Source organism: Carassius carassius, chromosome 31 (genome assembly GCF_963082965.1).
Source record: "Carassius carassius chromosome 31, fCarCar2.1, whole genome shotgun sequence".
Classification (NCBI taxonomy): domain Eukaryota; kingdom Metazoa; phylum Chordata; class Actinopteri; order Cypriniformes; family Cyprinidae; genus Carassius; species Carassius carassius.
This window is the reverse complement of record NC_081785.1, coordinates 1,488,265-1,512,968: the sequence shown is the minus strand read 5'-3', so window position 1 is coordinate 1,512,968 and position 24,704 is coordinate 1,488,265. Positions and strand designations below refer to the sequence as shown.

At 36.4% G+C, this 24,704-nt stretch overlaps 1 protein-coding gene across 1 annotated transcript; it reads left to right on the top strand.

Annotated features, from left to right (window-relative positions):
• The first annotated feature begins 425 nt into the window (after window positions 1-425).
• Window positions 426-17,017, top strand: LOC132111987 (XK-related protein 6-like). The gene is made up of 3 exons (XM_059519586.1): window positions 426-1,011; window positions 12,125-12,321; window positions 15,300-17,017. Exons 1-3 carry the CDS (start codon window positions 431-433, stop codon window positions 16,265-16,267), a joined length of 1,746 nt encoding a protein of 581 aa, XP_059375569.1. The 5' UTR covers window positions 426-430; the 3' UTR covers window positions 16,268-17,017.
• Window positions 17,018-24,704: the final 7,687 nt, after the last annotated feature.

The window sequence follows — 24,704 nt, the reverse complement described above, 5'->3', positions numbered from 1 at the left end:
TGTGTGTACTATATATAAATATACTATATATGCAAAAAGTATCCCACTCAACCTGAATTCACCCCATATACACGAATAACGATTATATTAAATAAATACATTATGTCTGTGATATACCTGGAAAGGGGCGCATGAGGTTGTTGTGTAGAGGGAATGCAGCATCACCAATGATAACATGTGGGATTTTGAATTGCTGTTATTTTAATTTTATATATGTATGCACATGTTCAAGTAAACAAACAAACTAGACGACTATGATATCACAGACTATTATTGTTCAACGTGAAAAACTGTCATAATACATGATGTGTCCAGACTTTTATCTAAACTTAAGTAGCATCGACTCACGCCCAAAACATACAGGTATCACGGAAGTGACGTCACGGAGCACGGAAAGAGGGTGTGGGGGTGAAGCGTTTCAGAGAGCAAGATGGCAGCAAAATCCGATGGCGTGGGGTTCGTTACCGGTTTCGCCCAGCTGCACAACCTGGACGAGGCGGTCGGCGACGAGGATGCGCTGGACAGCGCGGCTATACACATCTGTCACTGCTGCAACACGTCGTCGTGCTACTGGGGCTGCAGGAGCGCGTGTCTGCAGTCGCTGCTGGGAGACAGGGATGCTGGAGGATGCGAGCGGCCGCAGCATCAGCACCAGCGGGAGGAGCGCCTGTGGCTGGACTGTCTCTGGATCGTCCTCGCGCTGCTCGTCTTCTTCTGGGACGTCGGCACGGACTTGTGGCTGGCCTTGGACTACTACTCCAAACGGGACTATCTGTGGTTCGGGCTCACGCTGTTCTTCGCGCTGGTGCCGTCGGTGCTGGTCCAGATCCTGAGCTTCAGGTGGTTCGTCCAGGATTACACGGGCGGTGGTCTCGCTGCCGTGGATGGGCTCAGAGGAAAGGCCACGGCGGATCTGAGCTCGCGCATCTACGGCAGGGACAGGTGCTGTGTGATCTACATTTGGATCTGGCATGCTTGTGTGCACATCCTTCAGATGGGACAAGTGTGGAGGTAAGACGCGAAATGTCTCATTAGGGTGATGCACACATCCAGTTTTGATCAGATGCACGTGATGTGCTTCTTTTGAATCCAGATGTATTGAATATTGAACATGCACACATAAACATGCGGTTGCATGCAGATGCATCATATAATTTCTTCTCTATCCGTCAAGCCAAGCAGCTCTAGGTCAGTTGAAACACTGTGGTTTCTTTCTCTTGCTTTATGGCTCGTTCAGTGTCCTCTAACTATCTGTGTAACGACGCCAAACACTTCATTTCAGCAGAATGACGGGCTCACTTCGGACTGGAGAGTGTGAAATCGATAGAGCTTGTAATTCATTTACTTGCATGACCTCTGCAAGAGGAAAACAAACCTCGGTCTGGTTGGGTTGGTTTTGCTGCATCCAGCTTGGGCTTGATCTTGTAGGATGTTGCTCAGTCATGTCTTCAGGATGTTGTCAGTATTTAAGTTGTTCAAAGGTCATATTTCATGCTGATTGAAAAGCATACGTGTTCTGTCGAGGGGCTGCACTGATGTCTCTCATCTGTGAGAGAAACTTATTTTAGTATTATTACATATTTTTGTTTTGCATTTTGATATTATATATAATATAGTTTTTTTCTTACTCCAATATGATACATTTTCGTTACAGTCAATGTAAAATAAATAAAATAAAACGATGTATAAGTATTCTACAATTTGACTAATATATTCTATTTTTTTCCTTTTTTTGCATTAAATGAATGAGAATTAAATTATTGTGGGATTTTGAGTAGGTAAAATGAAATAATGTTGTTAATAATAATAATAATAATAATAATAATAATAATAATAATAAGACTTATTTAATTAGACTTTATTTTGCTTTACAAAAAAAAATATTTTAATATGTTTTAGGAGAATTTATGATTTTATAAGTTTATAAAATGTGTAAAATTGTATAAAACATCTTTCTTCATTTTCATTTTAAAATGTGGAGCAAACATGTTGCTGACAGATTTTGTGCAATTTATCTAATTTCCTTTCCTTTATTTACTGCCATAGTTTAGTCTGTTGGTGAAATTGTACAGAATAATTCATATGAAGTTATATAACGTAATATGAAGTGGGAAATTCTTTTTAAATAGCATGTTCATAGAAATAATTAGAAGAATGAAGCATTCTAGGCTGCATGATTTTACAGTCAATCCAGTTGTCAGATTACAGCATTTCTGAGTAGTAAATCACAGTTTTGTGCTCCATTCTGTTCAGACGCCTGTGATTAGCTCCATACAGTTCTGTAACCTGTTATGTGAGAGTATCCAGTGATATGTAAGAATAGATTGTAGTTGATGTTTGGCTTCATCAGCGGGGCGACAGGAGGAGTAGTCAGTGTCTGCAGGCCTGAATAAGTCAATTAGTTGACTGTCACGCCGGTTAAGATCATGTGTCAGGCCCAGGGCTGACCAGAAGCTGACAGGCGCAGACAGAGAATTCGTTCCCCGTCGGCAGCCCTCACACTCTCTGGATGCACATATGCTTCCCTTGGCACAGATCTAACACTGATGAGGACTGATTGTGGTGTTCAGAGTGTAAGACCTCAACTTGACTCTGAGCTCTCACAGCGTGAGAATCCTTTCAGCCCTTGCATGCATTTAGTTTAAACATGCAGATCATGACCAGTTATTCTGTTATGACATTCTGATCTTTTAGACCAAGATAACATACGACTAGAATTAATCAACAAAGAAATGAACTGGCAGTTTGTTAGTTTGTCATGTTTGTCTCTTGTCTGCTATTTAATTTTATTGAATATTCCATATTGCAATAATAATATTTAATGTTCCATGCTTAATTGTATTTGGTTTTGTGTACATATTATTTTTGGCTGCATATCTATGCCAGAAAATTCCTTTAAAAAAGAGTTTTAATTTCAGAGAGGATTTTTAGTTTTTCCCTGGTTAAACAACAATAATAACAACAACAACAATAATAATAATAATAGTTTAAAAAAAAGAATAATAATTAAGTTTTGGTGTTTTCATAGACAATTTAATTTGTGGTGCTTTGCACTGAAACATTTTTTTGAAACAATTTTCACTTAAAAATGCTAGAAAATTACACAAATAATTATAAAAAAGCCACATAGCATGTTGAATTATACAGTATGTGACATTTTGAAATAAATAGACTGAAATAGTATCTTCTTGCAAAATATACTCCAACAGTCTTTGATTTATTTGTAACAATGTATTTGAAGTTACTGATTTGAACAAACCATCAGCCCTAAATACTGATCTTGCATTGCAAAAAAAAAGCAATTTATTTACTGTCTTGTTTTCCTATACAAATATCTAAACAATATTAAATCAAGATACATTTACTTGACATGTAAAATTTATTAAGTCTTCGTTTCTGAAAAATGTAAGTGAGTTTGTGCTTAAAACAAGAAAAAAAATTGGCATCAGAAAACAAAAAACTTTGAAAGAGAACACGTTATTAAATTAAACTAGTATTTACCTTATTAACAGATTTTGTTCTTGTTTTAAGGAAAAATGTACTTAAGTTTTCAGATAACAAGACGTAATATCTTAAGTAATTTTTCCTCTAATATTTAGCTAGATATAGAGATTTAGCTTATAATAAAAATGGGTGAAATCCCACAGACGTGCATTGAAGAAAAAGTTGAGCCATATCTAGACTTTAGCACTGGCTACAGGACCAGTGAGAAACCACCTACTGCAGCAACCTAATGGCATCCACCAATAGCAAGAAACACAAAAACCTAATGTGCATTCTAGCATCTGTTATTAACCCTCTGGACAATGTCCTATTGAAGTGGGTGAGCTCTGGGTGCTAGCAGTCTTATACAGGCATGAACTCTGAGCTGAGATGTGGCTGTAGATGTTGGCACTGACCTGAATTCTCCTGTATCTGTTTAGTGCACTTTCGCTCACCCCGAGCTCCAGAGCTCACACTTTTTCAGCGGCCCGTCACTGAGCTTTCACTGCCTCCTCTTAACCACAGCACGAGCAGCTCCTGGGACGAGACAGACACAGCTGCTCTACACACTTCACTGCTACACAGACCCCTCTCACAAGCTGCTGCTTTCATGTTTTCTAGTCCACCCACTCATGCAACCTTTATCTTGTTTAATGTTCAGCACTTGTACATTGTTTATTTATTTAGCTTGAGCTCTTTCTGTCGGACGACATGAGAAATACAAGCAGCACCAGTTGCTCATAGCGGGAGATTTATAGTTGATGTGTGGAAGGTGTTTGATGTTTAATTCTTTCTACCATACAGTTTAGAGTCATGCATTTTGTCCAAAGCAACTTAAAATAGAGGAAAATAAGCAACCTGTCACAGAACCAAACAAACTGCATATTTCTTGTAGTGTACAATGCAGCTTTGTTAAAAAGCTTTATATTTATATATATAATATTTATATTAATGCATATTGTTTTTTTTTTTCAAAATATGAAGTATTCATTTAATATTCAGTACTGGTTATTTTAGTGTCACTATTGTAGTTTTTTAATAACTTCTCAGTTTATTTGATGTCTTCCAAAAAAGTTTGAGTAGGCCAATTTTTTTTTTTTTTTGTCAATTACATATTTTATATATATATATATATATATATATATATATATATATATATATATATATATATATATATATATATATATATATATATTTATTTATTTATTTATTTATTTATTTATTGGGAATTAACTGAAATAAATATTTAATATTTTTTGTTTCTATTTCATTGAACATTTGTTTAATTTCCCTGAAAAGTTATTAAAATATTGATTTCTGTTTGAAACAGTTATTTATTTGAATCTGTTATCTGTTATTTTTCAGCAGATAAGAATATGCATCAGGGCTTTTATAGTTAACTACAACGAAAATGAAAACCATAAAAAAAAAAATTGAAATACTTAAACGGAAAAATAAATAAATAAACTTGTTGCCAAGGCAGCATTTGTAATTTTAATTGTTTAATTTGGTGTACAAAAAAAGAAGAAGAAAAAACTATTAAGACTTTTTAAAAGCAATTTAAAAATTATTTAATATATTAAACAAAACAAAAGAAAAACAAACAAACAACCAATATATATTTACCTGACCTTTAGATGTTTTCATGATCGAGCCTCTTTAATAAATGCTCAGAAACATGTCTCAACAGCTGAAAAAGAGGTCTAAAAGTCTGTTTCCTCAGATTGTATTGCTAACTGCTCAACAGTCTGTTCAGCTGTTAAACGTTTTATGAACTAAACCATGACTATTTCCTTATAAAAGATTCTGCTGCGAAAACCTGAGTTGTGCACAAACCTTAGTGTTAAAGTTGTGTTCAATTATTGATTGCAGGCACCATCTGTGAAATTTTCAGGGTAAAAGCATCAAGCCTGTGAAATGAATCTATCCTCCCTGCGGGAGTTTCCGTAACCGTTCTCCAGAAGAGAAAGAGAGAGAGTTTGCAGTGTCTCAGCAGGTTCTTTCTCTTAGTCATGATGCACTTGCTAGAAATAGCACCTGAATATTCATCTAGGGGTCAAACGAAGGAGCAGACATGAAATTGCCTTGTTTCTTAAAAATCCAGACAATTTACAGTAGACATGTATATCTTAACCAAATATTTCACCTAAAAATAAAAATCTGGTATCAGGCCATACCAGATGTAGAGGAGCTTTTGTCTTCATCAGATTTGGAGAAAAGTAGCATTACATAATTTGCTCAACAACTGATCCTCTGCAGTGAATGGGTGCCGTCAGAATGAGAGTCCAAACATCTGATAAAAACATCATAGTAATCCACAAAATAATCCACATCGCTCCAGTCCATCAGTTAATGTTTTGAGAAGCAAAAAGCTGATGTTTGTATGAACTGCAAATCTGTTTCAATGAAGAAACAAACCTATCTAGATCTTTGATGGTGGCAGGTGAGTTCATTTTCAGTAAATTTTTATTTTAAAAGAATGCATCCCGGTGCAATGCTTGTTCAGTGTTAAAATACTTTTTTTGTATGTATCCCGGTTTAATGTGCAGAGTCAAACTATAAGTTGCAATTCTCTAGTTTAGCATTTTCTGGGATGCACTGGAGTTTTGGGAAAAGGCACATGAAGGTTGTGTTATTCCCTGACATTTAGAGACACTTATCTCTGCATGTGGAAATTATTTTAAAACTTGTACTGCAACATACCGTTTTAGAACTAAATTAAATTAATACCACAAAATGATCTTTAATTATTGTATAGGCAGCATACCATAACAGAATAAACTGTCTGCTGGAATACATTTGAAAGCATTTTTGATTCTTGTGTTGAATTATGCAGGTCTCTGCTGAAATCTGTCACCATGCATTTGAATCTATTTGTTGTTTTGCAGTTTTTATTCAGTGTTTTTAAGGGTGTTTTTCTAGCTGATATTTTATGCAAAATATGAAGGCCTAGAAGAGCATTTTTGTGTGTGCATTTTACACACAGTATCTGAGGCTGTTTTATCTCTTTCAGTGGTAGTTTTGCATGATTTCTGACCCTCCTCAGTGTTTTCTTTAGCTCTTTTTCATGGCTGTTGTATGATTTTGATATAATTTTCATGTTGTGGTGTTGATAAACGTGTGAGGGATAATGTAAAGTTATGGTAATAAATCTCATATCACCCTGTAGGGGGTTGTTTCATGATTAATGACTGACTTTTATTTTTTTGTGCGCGTGTATAATATTTGTATAACTAGAATAGAGTTTGTTTTGAATTTATGGGGCATTTTTACATATGGCGCTATAGCTTTCAGGTTCGGAATCCTCTTCAGTCCCTCTGCTTTACAAGTTTCTAATTTCTGCCTTGTTTGGAGTCATTTTAGCCATTTTCATTTGATGTCTTCTAGATCCCATAATTGTGTTGCAGTTTGGTTGTTGTGTGTTCCCCCTCACCTCATTCTCATTTCATGACTCCATTATGTTCTGTTTGTTTCGCTTTAGTTTTCCTGATGGACTGGTGATCTAGACAGAAGCAGTTTGGTTTGGGACAGGGAGGTTTACTCGCTCACAGAGAGGAAAAAAGAAAGAAAGAGGCTTCTGGAACAGAGCGAGATGAGTGTAAGTCTAACTCTCTCTCTCTTTATTTTCCTTACTTTCGTTTCGAACTTGTTTTACTTTTAAAATGTATGTTGCGCTTTGCAAAGTGAGACAGAAAGAGAAGACATTTGGCGTATCACACGCATGCATAATCTTCCTAATCATTTTCCCATTGTCTTTCTCCATATGTTTGTTCGGTGATATGAAACAGTGGAAATCCTTTTCCCATAGTATTTCCCAGGAAGGATTTAGCAGGAAAACTCCAGGGTGTGAATCTTTCATCCGAGATGTCACAGTTTTAGATGGAGAGCAAATCTCTGTAAATCTGTTTGTCTGTATTTAGAGTCTATTGTTTTCTATGAAACCATATGCCGGTGTTTATTTTCATTCATAGTTTTGTTGTCTGTATTCCAGAGACTGAGAGATTTTAGATAGATCGATAGGTTGCATTGATATGACACATCTATATTCTCTCTCTTCGAGAAAACATTCAAATATTTCTACTCCATATAAAAACTGTTCAAAAAACCCTCAACACTGAAAATAATAAGAAATGTTTTCTTAGCGGCAAATCATCATATTAGAATGATTTCTGAAGATCATGTGACACTGAAGACTGGAGGAATGATGCTGAAAATACAGCGGAGCATCACAGGAAAAAATTACTTAAGTGTAATTTTTTTTAAATTGAGATTGATACAGTATATCATCTGAAAGTGGAATAAATCAACTTTCCACTGTTGTATTTGTTTTTTAGGATCTGACTATTTGGCCGAGATACAACTATTTGAAAATCTGGAATCTGAGTGTGCAAAAAATCGATATATACTGAGAAAATCATCTTTAAAGTTGATTTAAAAATGAATTCTTCGCAATGCATATTACTAATCAAAAATTAAGTTTTCATATATTTATGGTTGGAAATTTATAAAATATTTTCATGGATCATGATCTTTACTTAATATCCTAATATAACAGAAAAATCGATAATTTTGACCAACACAATATTTTTTTGGCTATTGCTAAAAATATACCCCAGAGACTTCAGACTGCTTTTGTGCTCCAGAGACACATATATTCAGATAGAAAGCAGCTATATAAATTTAATAAAATATTTCACAATATTACTGTATTTTTAATCAAATAAATACAGCCTTGTTGTGCATATGCTACTTAAAACACTTAACTATATGTCACAGTACAACCTATGAATTTGTGGCTAAACTGATCAGCTTTCAAACAGAGTGATTTTAGTACATGCACTCCATGCTTTTAAGGTGGTATTGACTAACACGGGAAACCGCTTGGATGGCATGAAACCTAACATTACAGTAAGCTGCACCCATTCTCATCTCATCCGGGTCGATATCAGTGGCACAGCTGCGTATGGTAACTCATTCAGCTGGAAACATAAAGCAAATAAAAGCCACTCACTGAGTGACTTCCTGTGGTACTATTAGAGAGATTTGAGATATAACTCTTTCTGTCTGGCATTAGACTCATGCCTGAAGCCTGCTGGATCACAGAGGCTATAGTATCCCGGTTCAGGCAGTGCAGTATCTACTGGCTATATATCAACACAGAGAGGTTGTCTGTTTGTTTGCATACAGTCAATATTGGCCATTAATCATTATAGTGCAGAAACGTCCTACAGTGACTGTAAATTAATGCAGTGTTAATATGAAAACTGTGAAATCGCTGAGATGCATATGTGATGTAATGTGATGTCTCACTCCGTTTGTCTGTTTTCGCGCCTTTACACACCGGAGTATGTAATTTAATCAAATAAAACCATAAAAAACATTGTCATACTTGAAATTAAATATAAAAATGTATAATTATTTCAGCTAGTGCTATTCAAAATATCACAAAAAAAATAATAAAATAAATCACTGGAGCGGGGATGCCTTCTTGTCACCCTTATGTTGTTGCAATGTGAATATTGCCTAAGTTTTTGTTCTAAAATAGGTGTGTGGTATTTGGGTCCTCCAGGATCAGGATCGAGGAACACTGATGTGATAAGTCTGCCCTTTATGGGAAACTCCTGCTATGTGCTCAAGCTCATTTTATAGACATAAATAATTCACACTCACGTCCAGAGTTTCTGTGTTTCAAGCAGCCTGTGAAAATGATGACCACATGCGATCGCTTCAATTTATTGCACATCTCTTCTAAATATATGGTTACGTCAATGCTTTATTTATTTATTTCCAAATACCATATTTTTGAGGACCCCTTAATGCTTTGTAACTGTGTCCATCTCTGATAAAATCCATTGATGGGAAGTCTGATGGTGATGCCAAGTGCACAGTTGGAGAAATAGATGCTAAATTGCTAGTTCTTGGATGCAACACCACAGATAATGTAGATTTATTAGACCTTAACCCGCATTAAATGCTGTCCTGAAAAGGAAGGTGACCAGATTTCTGAAATCGCAACCAAAGATTTCCTAGTTAAGTGGTCAAAATATAATTGAAATCTAATGAATGAATTAATAATAATAAAAAATCCTTTAAAAAAATCCTTAAGTAGTTTTAATTTAATTCACAAAAAAAATCGAACTATAAAAAAATAGTAAATAACCATTGCAAATAGCAAACAGTATTAAACAGTAAAAATTATGACTTTCCACAAATACATTACAAAAATAAAACAAATATTAGTACATAAGATTAATAAACTGTATTTAACAAATATTTTCAGTTTTCTAATTGCATGCAATATTTTCATTTTCACATTGTGACTGTTTTAATTACAAATTTTAATATTTTCTTTTATGTTTGTGCTTCAAGAAATAGATCACTACTATCTCTAAAATTAGGCTAATTAATTCAATCTATTTTGAGCACAAAGTATGTGCTTTCTGCAAATATATTATAATATAATATAATAATTGGAAGTGTATTTAGTTTTTTTCATTTATTTTTTATTGGTATAAAAAATAAAAAACACACACATGGTATAATTAAAGGGATAGTTCACTTTCAAATTAAATTTTGATATGTTTTAGCTTACCTCAAGGACATCCAAGATGTAGGTTTCTTTGTTTCCTCAGTATTTCCCATTTTGATATTTTTAGGTCCAACCGTTCTTGTCTGTGACTCACATAATGGATGTCTATGGTCACCACCTCAAAGAGCATGCAAAGAGGAGTCAAAATTAAACAATTCCCCATCATAAGTACACATTGATGACCTAATACAAGAAACGAGCGGTTTGTGTAAGAAAACGAACAGTATTTATATATTTTTTACCTTTTGTACACACCCACGTCCAACTGATCTGAGTTCGCGAGTTCTTCCTGATATGACGTGCGTGCGCGCTCTGGCTTTAGTCTGTGCAAGCGCGGAAAGCCCCGGATGTGATGTCTCGCGCATGCACATCACTCATTGTTTACCACACGCTACGCTTTCAATCTGCACTGTCTGAAATATAATGCAGTAATTGTAATAAATTGATGTTTATAATGCACCCTATAATCGTTGCGTTTATAATAAAAATACAACACATTACTCACTCTATTGACGGCGTGCCATTGGGTCCCTCTGGCATTGGACGTCGCCTCCAGTTTATACGTGGCAAACTAAACACAACGTGCAAAACGCTGCGTCTCAACAGCGGAGAAAAATCAGGATCTTCAGTCAGGCAGGCGTGTGATGTGATGTGATACTGTCAATGTCCTCTCGTCATCTTGTAGTTGTTCCATTCGTGACAACATATGCTCTCTACTTCTGTTGGCATCTCACAACACTTGCTACTAAAACACCACCAATTTTGAAGAGATCTCTGTCTCTGAGGCTTGAAGACGTGCTGCTGCAGCGGATCGCTCCTGAGTACTTGGTCTGTGTATTCTGTTTCAAATAAATATGGTTGTGAAAAAATTCAACGTTGTCTATGGATATATTGAAATCGTCTTCCATTGCAATTTCCTGTACGTCTAAATATGTTTAAATCTTCACAGTGAAAGGTAATACTTCCGAAATCTGTGTAAACCTTAGGCAGTAAGTGTAAACAATGAGTGATGTACACGCGCGAGAGATCGCTTCCGGCGCTTTCCACGCTTGCGCAGACTAAAGCCAGAGCGCGCACGCAAGTCACATCGGGAAGCACTTGTGAACTCAGATCAGTTGGACGTGGTTGTGTACAAGAGGTAAAAACGATATAAATACTGTTCGTTTTCTTACACAATCCGCTCTTTTCGTGTCTTCGGTCATCAATGTGTACTTACGATGGGGAATTGTTTAATTTTGACTCCTCTGTGCATGCTCTTTGAGGTGGTGACCATAGACATCCATTATGTGAGTCACAGACAAGAACGGTTGGACCTAAAAATATCAAAATGGGAAATACTGAGGAAACAGAGAAACCTACATCTTGGATGTCCTTGAGGTAAGCTAAAACATACCAAAATTTAATTTGAAAATGAACTATCCCTTTATGATGTGTGTGTGGGAATTCCTTTATTGTGATGGCAGAACATCCCTGAACATTTAAAATTATGTGCAAATAATGCTATTAATTGATGACAGACTGTTTTGAAAAAGTGAAAGTGAAGTGACATTCAGCCAAGTATGGTGACCCATACTCAGAATTTGTGCTCTGCATTTAACCCATCCGAAATGCACACACACAGAGCAGTGAACACACACACACACTGTGAGCACACACCCGGAGCAGTGGGCAGCCATTTATGCTGCGGCGCCCGGGGAGCAGTTGGGGGTTCGATGCCTTGCTCAAGGGCACCTAAGTCGTGGTATTGAAGGTGGAGAGAGAACTGTACATGCACTCCCCCCACCCACAATTCCTGCCGGCCCGGGACTCGAACTCACAACCTTTCGATTGGGAGTCCGACTCTCTAACCATTAGGCCACGACTCCCCTGCAAATGTGTCATGTGTTGTGTGTTTCTCTGGAAAATGGGATCACAACATTGAACTAAAAAAGACCACTGCATATGATTTTCATATACAAAAAAAAAAAAACAGAATCTGTTTACAAGAACATTACTCATTTTGTAAAGAGATGCATGTGTTTATTAGCTGTGCATCTTTCGATCTCTGAACAGGTATATACGTACGATGTACCTGGGCATCCAGAGTCGACGGCAGAAGGAACACAGGCGGCGCTTCTACTGGGCGATGATGTACGAGTATGCTGACGTCAACATGCTCCGGCTGCTGGAGACGTTTCTAGAGAGTGCCCCCCAACTGGTGCTACAACTCTGTATAATGATCCAGAAGAACCGGGCCGAGACGCTGCAGTGTAAGTGTGAACCATACGTTAGTGGAGTTAGTTCAGTCAACTATAGTTTTGAGCTTGCAATTGTAAACTTTAAGAATGCATGATAAATGCTAGCTAAACAGATCCCTCTATGTCACATAGACGTCTACAGAAGGGGACTACAGTGGTTTTTGGGGACATTATGAGGTAATGTCTTCTACTCACTAGTCCGCTTTCACAGCCTCGTTGTGTTTACATAATTACATTACATTTAGCAGACTTACAAATGAGGACAATAGAAGCAATCAACCAACAAAAGATAAACAATATGTAAGTGCTGTGACAAGTGCTGGTTAGTCTAACACAGTGCACGTAGCAAGGGGTTTTTTTTATAAATAAAAATAAAACAAGTAAATAGAATATAAAAAGAATAGAGAGTGCTAGTGTTAGAGGTCAATTTGTTTAATAAATAAAAATTAAAACAAGTAGATTGAATGGAAATGGAATCGAGAGTGCTGGTATTAGAGGTTTATTTTTTTAAATAAATAAAAAGAAAACAAGTAGAGAATAGAAATAGAATAGAGAGTGCAAGGGTTTTTTTTATAAATAAAAAGAAAACAGGTAGAATAGTGTTAGAAGGTTAAGTGTAGATGCAAGAGACAATTTTTTAGCCATTTCTTGAAGATAATCTTGAAGATTTCGTTCCACCAGCAGGGAACAGTTAAGGTAAAGGTCCATGAAAGTGATTTTGTGCCTCTTTGGAATGGCACTGTAATGCAACATTCACTTGTAGAATGCAAGCTTCTAGAGGGCACATAAGTCTGAAGTAGTGAATTTAGGTAAAGGGGTACAGAGCCAGTGGTTGTTTTTGTAGGCAAACATCAATGCCTTGAATTTAATGCTAGCTGCTATTGGTAATTGGTGCTAATCGATGAACAGAGCTATGACATGCACTCTTTTCAACTCATTAAAGACTAATTTTGTAGCCGCTGTCTGGATTAGTTGAAGAGATTTGAAAGAACTGGATGGAAACCTGCCAGTATTACAATAGTCCAGCCAGGACAGAACAAGAGCTTGAACAAGGAGTTGTGTAGAGAAAAAAGAAAGGGCCTGATTTTCTTAATGTGTTTATAAGGCAAATCTGCAGGACCGGGCAGTTCTAACAATGTGGTCTGAGAAAGTCAGCCGATCATCAGTCACAACTCCAAGGTTCCTGGCTGTCCTGGAAGGTGTTATGGTTGATGCGCCTAGCTGGATGGAGAAATTGTGATGAAGTGATGTGTTGGCTGAAACCACAAGCAGTTCTGTCTTGCCAAGGTTGAGTTGAAGGTGACAGTCCTTCATCCAGCAAGAAATGTCTGTTAGACAAGCTATTGTTGAATCATCAGGATGGAATAAGATGTAGAATTGAGTGTCATCAACATAGCAGTGATGTGAAAAGCCATGTTTCTGAATGACAGAACCTAGTGATACCATGTACACAGAGAAGAGAAATGGTCTAAGAACTGAGCCCTGAGGCACCCCAGTAGCTAGATGTTACGACTTGGACACCTCACCCCTCCAAGATACTTTGAAGGACTTATCAGAGAGGTAAGACTCAAACCACTGGAGTGTGCAGTTCCTGAGATGCCCTTTGCCAAGAGGCAAATTCATGCACTCTTGCAAAGTATCCTACCTTAAACTTTCCAACATTTAGATTTTAAATAACGATTGAAAGAGTTGTCGGAAACTTGGTGTTGACTGTCATGCAAGCTAAGTTTAGTTTTTGTATTTAGCCTTTAAACTTCATAAAAGTTTTTCATTATTTTTGACGACGAAACATGTATGAATCTCAATTTTTGGTCACAGAGCTTATTTCCTGCAATGAAAAAAGCCAATTTTTTCATTGGCTTTTGGATAAAAGGAAACCAGGGTGATGCTAACTTGCTTGCTGGCCTACAAACATGCCTCTTCCCTGCAGCACTCTGTTCAATGTGATTTAAGTGAAAGACATCACTTGGAGAGTATTTTTGCATCTGCAGTATGTCTTGAAAACATTTCTGGTCAATATTCAGCACATTTTTGTAATGCTTATGATTTAAAATGTATGTTGTCAAAGCAATAAGTCACTCAAGGTCATACTTTGTGCTGATTGCATGTAAGGCATGGTCTAGAATATGCTTGATTCTCCTTCAACCCAATCAAACACACATGAACCAGGTAATGAAGGTGTTCAGGGTTACTTTAAAATTAGAGGCAGGGGTGTTGGAGTAGGGTTGGAACTGAAGTCTACAGGAAGGTAGATCTGCAGGAAAAGGGTTAGAGACTCTTTGTCTAGATTAAATTCAAACACAAGTAGTCATAGAAGACACATTTAAAAAGCATGTTAATATCAGGTGTAAACGGTATTGTGTCTTGGCTGACCACTTGTGATGGGGTCACTGAATACATATTTTAATATCAGGTGGATATTACAGTAGTTCTCAACCACATTCCTGGATCCCCCCAACGCCACACATTTTGCATGCCTCCTTTGTCTGATACACCCATTTCAGGTATTGGAGTTTCAACTAATACTAGCTGATGAACTTAATGAGGTGTTTTGATTAGGGAGACATGCATACTGTGCAGTGGCATGTGGTTGAGAACCACTGGTCTATGATAAGTATACTGAAGAATAGGGCTGCTTCAATCACGATCGGCCGATCGTTATGCGCATCTCGTCAGTAAGGCCGGTTCTCTAATCAGAGGTAAATTCCATCAGGTGTGTGATTTCACATAGAGCAGCTGTTACTACACAGAGCCATTGTTAACTGAGAAGATGCGCAAATCCACGTTCATTTCCAGCGTTTATTTGTGCAGCTTCTCAGTTAACAACGGCTCTGTGTAGTAACAGCTGCTCTATGTGAAATCACGTACCTGATGGAATTTAACGCTGATTAGAGAACCGGCTTTACTGACGAGATGCTCATTAATGATCAGCCGATCGTGATCGGAGCAGCCCTACTGAAGAACGTCTCTCATCATGAACACCTCCACAGGTGTCTCCTCTGTTGCCTCCCTACTCTCGCTGGCCTGGGTCCTGGCTTCGTACCACAAGCTACTGCGTGACTCCAGAGATGACAAAAAGAGCATGAGCTACAGAGGCGCGCTCATCCACATCTTCTGGAGGCTTTTCACTATATCCTCACGGGTGCTCTCCTTCGCACTCTTCGCTTCCATCTTCCACATCTACTTCGGCATCTTCGTGGTCGTGCACTGGTGTGCCATGGCGTTCTGGATAGTTCACGGTGGCACGGATTTTTGCATGTCCAAATGGGAAGAGGTGCTCTTCAACATGGTGGTTGGCATCGTCTACATCTTCTGCTGGTTCAACGTGAAGGAGGGCCGAACCCGGTATCGCATGGTGATCTACTACTTCGTGGTGCTTGCCGAGAATACGGTGCTTACTTGCCTGTGGTACGCCTACCGAGACCCAGTCACCACTGACTCCTATGCTGTGCTGGTGCTTTGCGGTGTTTACCTAACCTTCGCCTCTGGGGTGGTTTTCATGGGCATCTACTATGGGGTCCTTCATCCAATGGGACCTAAAATAAGGCTCCTAGCTAGCTCCTGTTGTGCCGAGCTTCTTTGGGGACTTCCGTTACCCCCGGAGGCTGAGCCCATGGCGCCCACCCCTGGGCCAAGGGCGTCCCAACCTACTCCCTCCCGGGCTTCCATGGGGGCCTTTGGTCAGCAGGACGACGCCACAGCAGACACCTGCCTGCCCGTGTTTCAGGTGCGCTCGCCCGAGCCCACCACTCCCTTGGGGCGCTACCGGCAGGAGGGACCTCTGATCAAGATCGACATGCCCAGGAAACGCTACCCGGCCTGGGACGCGCACTTCGTGGACAGGCGCTTGCGAAGGACAATAAACATCCTGCAGTTCATCACGCCCGCCACTGTCGGGATCAGATACAGGGATGGACCGCTGCTATACGAGCTCTTGCAGTACGAGTCGTCCCTGTGATGTCTGATGTCCACATTTAGTTTCAGATCTGCCACGTTCCGCAAAATGCATGCCATTTTGGTTTGGTTATTTGTGTGTAAAAGAGTGTAAGCATCAGGCATTGCACATTTTTCTTTTACATCAAAAACCTCCAAAAGATGTGTATATATTTTGTATGTATATACTGTCTCTTTTTTACAAAATCCGTTTAAAGATGTCTCCACATAAAGGGATATGTATGTGTCATGGTGTTTACAGCCAGTAGAAACCATTACATTGGAAAAATGGAGATTGGTTGACCACATCAACATCGCCTTGAGTTTTTAACAACTTTTATTAATCTATACTAGCTGATCTGATATTTCAGAGCATGTTTTCACACTTGTGTTGATTGATATGTTTTTTTTTAGTTGTGGTTTATATTCAAAAAGCACCTGCTATAACTTAGATTTTCCACTTGTGATTTGCATTGACAATGCAATCAAAAGTCACTTATTTTCAGTAAGAGTTGTCGTTTATTGAGTAGGAGGTTCTACTAGCAAAATACAGTAGAGTGATTTGGCGGTCTCTAGTGAATCGCTGTTGATCGCGTCTATTTACACTGACCTCTGTAGGCGAGAATCCGCCTGTCCGCTAAAAAACAAGTGGCATTCATTGTCTGTTTGCCTTAAAATCTATATAGTATGTTAAAGTGTCTTGATTATTGTATTCTTGGGTTATTACAGAAATACCTCATTGACTCTGTATAGCACAGTACAAATCCATTAAACCCTTTGCACAATAAGTATGGTTAATATTGCACTGAGAATCATGTTGGATCTGTTTAGTGGGAATTTATATTAATAAATAATTAATAAAAGCACACATCTCATGCATGGTTCTGAAGGAACAGTTCTGCAAAGAGAATAGCACATTGAATTGATTTTATTATTATTGTTATTATTATTTTCCCTCAATTTTTGGGATGCATTTGTTTTGTGGCTTCGTTCACACCACAATCCAAAATCCCTCATTCATATTTTATAATTGTTTTATTATTACAGTGTGTAATTTTCAATTATATAATTTATACATAAATAACATTTCTAGATATATTTTTATTAGCATTTACCGGGTTTAACATCATTCCGCTGACCAAGTGTGAAAGTGTGTAATTATGATTTATGTCGATTTTGATTGGTTCACACATGTGAGTGGAAAACAAGTCAGAATTAGCCCAGATTCAGCTGTGGTGTGAACATAGCACGTGAAGCACAGAAAACCCTCAACAAGGTGGCGTTGTATGACTGGTCCTCTCCATTATTTCAACCTCTTTTCACATTTAGACTGCATAGTGTGTATATGGTTAATACTCTCATCTGTTTGTGTGGTCTCCTCGTCCAAAGTTCCAAGTAATAAACTTGTGAGGTGCAGAAATTTTTTTTTAACATTTATTTTATTCTAAGGTGCAACAAGATGCTAAGCTAAAGGTATTTGAAGTTATCTTTGCCTGAATATACCTGAGTGTATTTACACAAGTAAACTTGGCAGAGTCTCACCATAGGAGGATTTTGCGATCGACTGAGAAGAGGATGATAATTGCCTCAACACACAGGGCTCGCTGCCCCCCGCAGTGCGAAACAAAGCCAAATCACATCCTCTACTGTAAAAGTCTCTCTCTGCTTTCGGTGCACCCAGCCGCCTGTCAAGGTCATCCTCCTTCCTGATTGGTGCTTATAGTGAAGCATTTCTTAGCATGCAGTTAGTTTATTTGGTGCTACCCTGATTATTTTGCCATGTGAAAACTGTGGGTTTATGAAAAGTGCACTAAGTATTTTATAAAAAAATACCCCTAAAGAAATAACTGTATTCTGAAAAGTGTTTAAAATGATGCACATTCAAAAATAAATAAAATAAAATAAAAGCACTTCCTGTTAAAAATGCATGAAATGTAAAAATATTAAAGTAAATATTTTCACTCAAAAATTTCCAAATAAATGCAAAACAAAAATAGCAGTTACTGATTGAATTAAACGTGAAATTCATATTTCAATCCAATATTTAAATTACAATAAAACACTGAATCAGCACAAGTGTTTTTTTTCTGCATTGGTCAGTGAAACACAAACAAAAAATTACTTGGTGCACCTTACTTTGAACTGTCTCCAGTGCCATGGCCCTTGCTTTTCACATGAATTCATTGCCATTTTGAGTTTCCAAATAAGAGTGAACCTGAAGCAGTGCTGGCTTGGTGCACCACATAGAGGATATCACTTATGTCCTTGACTCCATTGTGCCTGCTCTGATCCCAACAACCAGATGCTATACCGGTGCATCCAGCAGGTGAAAAGGGTTCTTGCCAGGTTGGAAAAAGAGCTTAAGATTAATCACCAATTGGCACGTGTTTCCCCTAAAATGGCTCTTTAACACTGGGTCTCTCGACTTGGCTTCCTCCCTGGTTGCTGCTAGCCCTTTCCTCACATTAACATGTGGCTCAGGTGTATTCTGGTGCAGATATTCATCTTTTAGATTTCCCTGCAAATATAAATATATAGTAATACTATATAAATCTATAGGTCATCCTGAGGACAGTCCTCCTCCGGCGTTCATTTCAAGGCTGTGTGTGTGATTTCTGTGCATGTTTTGCTTTGATTTCAGTTACCCGCTGCATTCTGGATCACTGTTGTTTGCTGGAGAAACCTGCATCTGTTCATGCTATCATTTTGAGTTTTGCCAAAGTGTGTTTTTATTTTATTTTTTGTGCCGTACTATGTCCGCTGGTGCATTTTCACTAATGCAGATCTGTGCTGTAAATAATAGGCACCTATTGGCCTCCTCCAGCCACTAATACACTGTGACGAGTTCTCTTTCTAACCAAGCATTGAGCATTTAAATACATTCAGCTCGTTAAGTCTATAAAGTTTTAGAAACAATGCTAAGAACTGTATTATGAAATATAACCATGCTGAAAAAACCTCAAACATTACTGTTGTCCTGTTAGACAGTACTTGATATGATGAAGTAAAAAAAATTGTTTTGTTTACTCAGGCATTTTATTTTCCTCTGACAGACTTGAATATGTCAAACTGTAATGTTCATCAGCTACTGTCATAGAATGCAAGGGCTTCCTTGATAAGGACAGTATTAGACAATATTGCAGCATTCAGTTATTAATATAAGTGTATGTTATGATTATGCATTTATCATTATACAGAATAATGATGCATTCAGCCTCCCCTTTTGAAAGCTTTATCTTTAAGACTGCGCTTGGTTTTCAGACATTTTAAGATGGCATTATTTATGATGTCATCATTAGGATGTCATGTCGATAGGAATTTTCATTTGCCATTATTCTATTTTTCACCCATTTATTTTACCCTTTGGTGCCTTATATGTCGGTGCTTCTAACCGCCAAGGCAACCAGTTCAGCAAACAACAATGCCAGTATATTTCTGTTTTGTTTTCTTTCAAATGTGCCAATGCAGTAAATGGAACTGTACATAAACACATGTAACATTGCAACAAGACAGAACGATGCTGTAAACATTCCAGCGTTGGCATGGTTATGTGACTACATTGGAATAGATGCTACACAGACGGCAGTGAAGCAGTACTAAACATCGGCCTTATTAAAAATGAAACAATACACATATTTAAAGCCCATTATGACGTTGTGTTGCAAACGTTAGGGCTGAAGTTGATTTCTGTATGTGATGTCCAGTGCTGCTTCACCAGTAACTAGAACAGGATCTTCAAGGTGCTAAAACTGAACCATATTTTGTATATTAAGTTTTAAATGTATAGATTTGTTCTTGTAAAGCCTTACCTTGTACTGATCAATGTATCAGACTGTTCATCCCAAAAAATTACAGAACAGAAATGTCTTGTATATAATGTACAGGAGAAGTATATGTTTCTGTTGTTATGTACAGACGAAAAATGTTTTTATCTATATTGGTTTGTTTTTGTGATTTGGTGGGAGCTGTAGCCCTGTAATGCTACAATAGCACTTAGAATAGGTATATGGTTTCATTTGGTTTTTGTTTTGAATTCTCCTGGGAACTGAAATATTAGAGGATGTTTTTTTTCACCTTATTGTAAAAACATTTTTATTGAAATTGTTGTATTTAACCCTTTTTTCGTTTTGAATTTGAATTTTCCACATAAATATGTTTAACTAAAATGGTAAACAATGTGTATATAACTGACTTTGTTCAAGCAGGATTGTGAAAAGAACAGGTTCAGTGCTCAAATGGACAAAACACCGGTAAATGAATACAAATTCAACAATCAAAACGCAGTTCCTCAATTCCAGACTATGCAATTTCAAAAAATATTTAAAATTTGATTTAAACTGATTTTGTTTCTCTTTAAAAGGATCAGTGTTTTTTTTTAGTCAAAGCATGAGAAAATGGCTTTGGAGGTGAATTTAAAGGTTTTATCTCTTTAAGTTTGGAGTATGGTTCTTGTTTATATTCTTTTTTTAGACATCAAGAAAATATGCTGGGCAGTGATGTCAAGTGCTTTTGAATAATTGCTTTTTAAGGGTTTATTAGCATGACTGAACACACAATCTAAAAATTTATTAGATTAGTTGAGCTTTACATTTACATATATTTTTTTCCTTATTACCAAAGTCATATACTTATGCATTGAAACTATTCAGTGTAAAATGCAAAGCAAGCTACGCTGTCATTTATATATTCAGCTTCAGTAAACATTAATGCAGATGTGAAACTCCTCCTGTAGTGTTATAAAGACCAGCTATCACATCTTTTGGCAAATCAAAGTTGTTTCAAAAATACCCTTTCAGATTTTAAATACAGTATCACCTTTGTTGTAATATTTCCACAGATTTCTGATCCTGTCAAACACGAGTGTATTCTTTGGTATCCAAACAGTACAAATACTGAAGTTGCTTTGAGAAGGAATGTTACTTTTATTTTTATCCCACATATGTTTTATTCACATAAGAAACTTGTTATACAATATATATATATATATATATGTATGTATGTGCTAAAAAACACTATATTTGCAATATATTTTACCAATACTGATAGTCTGAAGGAAGCTTAATTTGTATGTTCTGAATATTTAGTTTATGATGAACTTTTCATGTGTCAAAGTAGGATTTGAGTGTATAATGGAAACTTAATATTATGTTTTTCATGAAATCGATTCACCTCAAATTATAGAATTGAATGAGTATGTTGAGTTAATTTCCACATAAATTCATGTTGCAGTTCTTGGATTGTGTTGAAAATCTTTCATTCTTGATGAATGTTTATTTACATATTTATTTAGCTTTTTTTGATTGCCCTCGACGAACAGGAGTGTGAAATAATGTAGTGCGTGAACATTAACACAGCGTGACATAAAATCTAAATAATGTCATGCTGAACTACAGGTTATGTTTGGATATTGAATATAAAGTCTTTTAGCTCTATGACCTCAAATGATTATTCAGGTTCTCTGGTGAGATCTGGATTGTCGTTTTTTAGTTAAATCTCAACATACATCATAATGTAATATAAACAACTTTTATTTCATGCAACATGTGTAACTCGCACAGTGTAGTCGTTCCAAGCAGGAGTCTGAATTGTCTAGTGTAAAAGATATCTCTGTTGTATGTTTAAATGAATCCTAGCTTTTGCTATATGCATCCTTGTGAAATGTGAAATTGAATGTTTTGTGTGTTTATGTATCAGTCTGTACTGAAAGTGAAGCACATCTGAACTCCAAACTGTCTGGTTAAACATGCAGGGAATCTTACTCGATAAACCTGTGTTTGTTTGTTGCATTTACAATTTAATATTAAATGCTTTTGGATCAATAAATTAATTAAAGGAATAGTTCACCCATTAAAAATTTATTTCCTGAAAATGTGTAACCTTTAAGTCATCCAAGATGTAAATGAGTTTGTTTCTTCATCAGATTTGGAGAAATGTATCATTGCATCACTGTCTCAGCTGTGTGTCCTCTACAGTGAATGGGTGCCGTCAGAATAAGAGTCCAAACAGCTGATAAAAACATCACAATAATCCACCAGTAATCCACACCACTCCAGTCCATCAGTTAATGTCTTGTGAAGTAAAAAGCTGTGTGTTTTTAAGAAGCAAATCCATCATTAAGGTGTTTCTAATCCACAGTATTGTACACTTGTACACTTTTAATAATCTGTTTAGTCTCTTATTCTGACGGCACCCATTCACTGCAGATCATCCATTGGTGTGCAAGTGAAGAAATGCAACATTTCTCCAAATCTGATGAAACAAACTCATTTACATTTTGAATATACCGAGGGTAAGTAAATTGTCAGATGATTTTCATTTTTTGGTGAACTATTTCTTTAAATTGAATGTTCTGTTAAATATAACATAAATTTCAGGTCCAAAACCAGTTAAACTGAATGGACAGGATATGAGGCATGTTGTCAATTACGGCAGAAAAGGATTTAAACTCATCTCTACATTTGTAAAAACAACAATACATTTACAATGGAGGTCAGTGTAGTGTTTAAAAACAGAAATATGCACCAATAATGTGTTTAATTTAAGCGGTAAAATCTTAATCATCATAATGCAGTGTAAAAATTAATGTTTACTGGTTTCACATGGTCAGGAGATGAAATGTTGATTATAGCTTTGCACAGACAAGTTTAGTAAGCAATTTTCGCAGATATTGTGGCTTTAATTTATGTTCATTTCAGTGCAATGCCTCATCTCATAGACTTCCATTGTAAGTGCATTACTGTATATGATACCCAACAAAAATTCATTTACGAAAACAATGAATGAATGAATGAATGTTCTCTGAGCATTTAAAATGTCCAGTTTTGTAAATGTTTAAAAAAAGATTTTTTTCTTGGTTATGTGAACGTTAAAGACAATATTAAGGAGAACGTTCTATTTTATTGTTTTGCAATCATTATGGATATGTTACTTTTAAATTTTCTCTAGACGGTTTTAAATATCCAACTAAAATGTTTCAGAAAACCATAACCATGAATTAAGTTTTGAGGACGTCATTATAAAGACCACATAACTTCGAATGAACGTAATGTTAAGGTAACAGTTCATAGCATTGAGAGAAACATGCCAGAAAGTTCCCTGTTAGCTGGCTACTCGTTTGCTATGAGTTCAAATCATTTTCTAATGATTTTCTGATGCTTTCAGTAGAACTTGTTTTGAATGTGGAACATGAAAATTCTTTTTTTTTTTTTTTTTGTTCATAAAGTTTGTTTATTATTTTTCTCACCACTGAAATTATAAATACCTACTAAAGACAGACCATTTATTACTTTTGAGAGACCAAATATAAATAGTGACAGACCTTTTATTTATTAACCATTTATTAACAAAGCAGTGCAGGGTGACCTCAAGCTAAAGTACCTACATACAGATATACAACTACATTTGATTTCTCAGTAAGGGGTGATTGTATTTGTGTTTTAAGGATATTCTCTTACTTGAAAGGTAGTTTAGCATTAGTTGTGTGGTCAGGGTTTGTATTCTACAGTATGTGTTTGAAAGGTTTGCTAGTTTATGTTTTTTAGAGGCAAGGCTGTTTATTTACTGATTAACTGATTATAGTTTATTTTTGATCTGTTCTATGGATTGTATTCATGTCATAGCATTTATTTGAATGTTAAAACAGATTCAATAAATCTAGGTATACTTTTATTTTTGAATTTTGTGTGACGTGTTGTCTAAACATTTATGGAATCTGAATGTATTCTTTAGATCTCTGACTGTTTCTTTTTGATTTGAAAAATTGTCTGTGTTTCAGTAGCTTTTACGATTTTATATTAAAAAAGATAATAACTAGAAGCCCATAAAAGGATATAAGAAGAACAAAAAGTGTCTGTGTAATTTTGCATGGGTGTGCCATAGCATTAAAGGTTTTCTGACAATTCGGTATATATATATATATATATATAATTTTATTTTTTATTTCTCTTCTCATTTTTTCTGGTGTCTTTGTAATTCAGAGGATTTTTTGTTTTATCATGTCAGATTGTGAATGGTTTTCTGTGGTCTCGTCTCATAAAGTGAAAGTATTTGATTTCATGAGGCTGCTCTTCAATAATCACCAGCAAAAAATTCTTTATTTACTGTTTTCAATTTGATGCTGGTCTTGTGTTTCTGGAAAAAAAGGGTTGAAAGATAATTGTTTTTGATCTGTTTTGCAATATTACTAGATCTCAGTCTTAACCTCAAACTGTATTTTAATGGACTAACATCAGCCGGCCGCTACACACCATGTGTACAGGGCAGATCAGGGTAAATAGCAGCATAGTTCATGTATTTTATTTTACTTGCATAAAGATACACAGAATACAGATACAGTTGTCTCCAAGGGCAAATATGAGACATATTTTATTAACTTTTTACACCATGTTTAGGGATTTAGGGAATGTGCCAGAATTTCCTTTTTTTTGTTTTTTGGTTCATGCCGTTACAAGTTCAAATATCTT

Bases quoted from the DNA above. Each gene is read 5' to 3' on its own strand.
- LOC132111987 (XM_059519586.1), top strand. From the start codon at position 431: ATGGCAGCAAAATCCGATGGCGTGGGGTTCGTTACCGGTTTCGCCCAG. The intron at 1,012-12,124 runs GTAAGACGCGAA...ATCTCTGAACAG, and splicing joins CAGATGGGACAAGTGTGGAG to GTATATACGTACGATGTACC. The intron at 12,322-15,299 runs GTAAGTGTGAAC...ACACCTCCACAG, and splicing joins CCGGGCCGAGACGCTGCAGT to GTGTCTCCTCTGTTGCCTCC.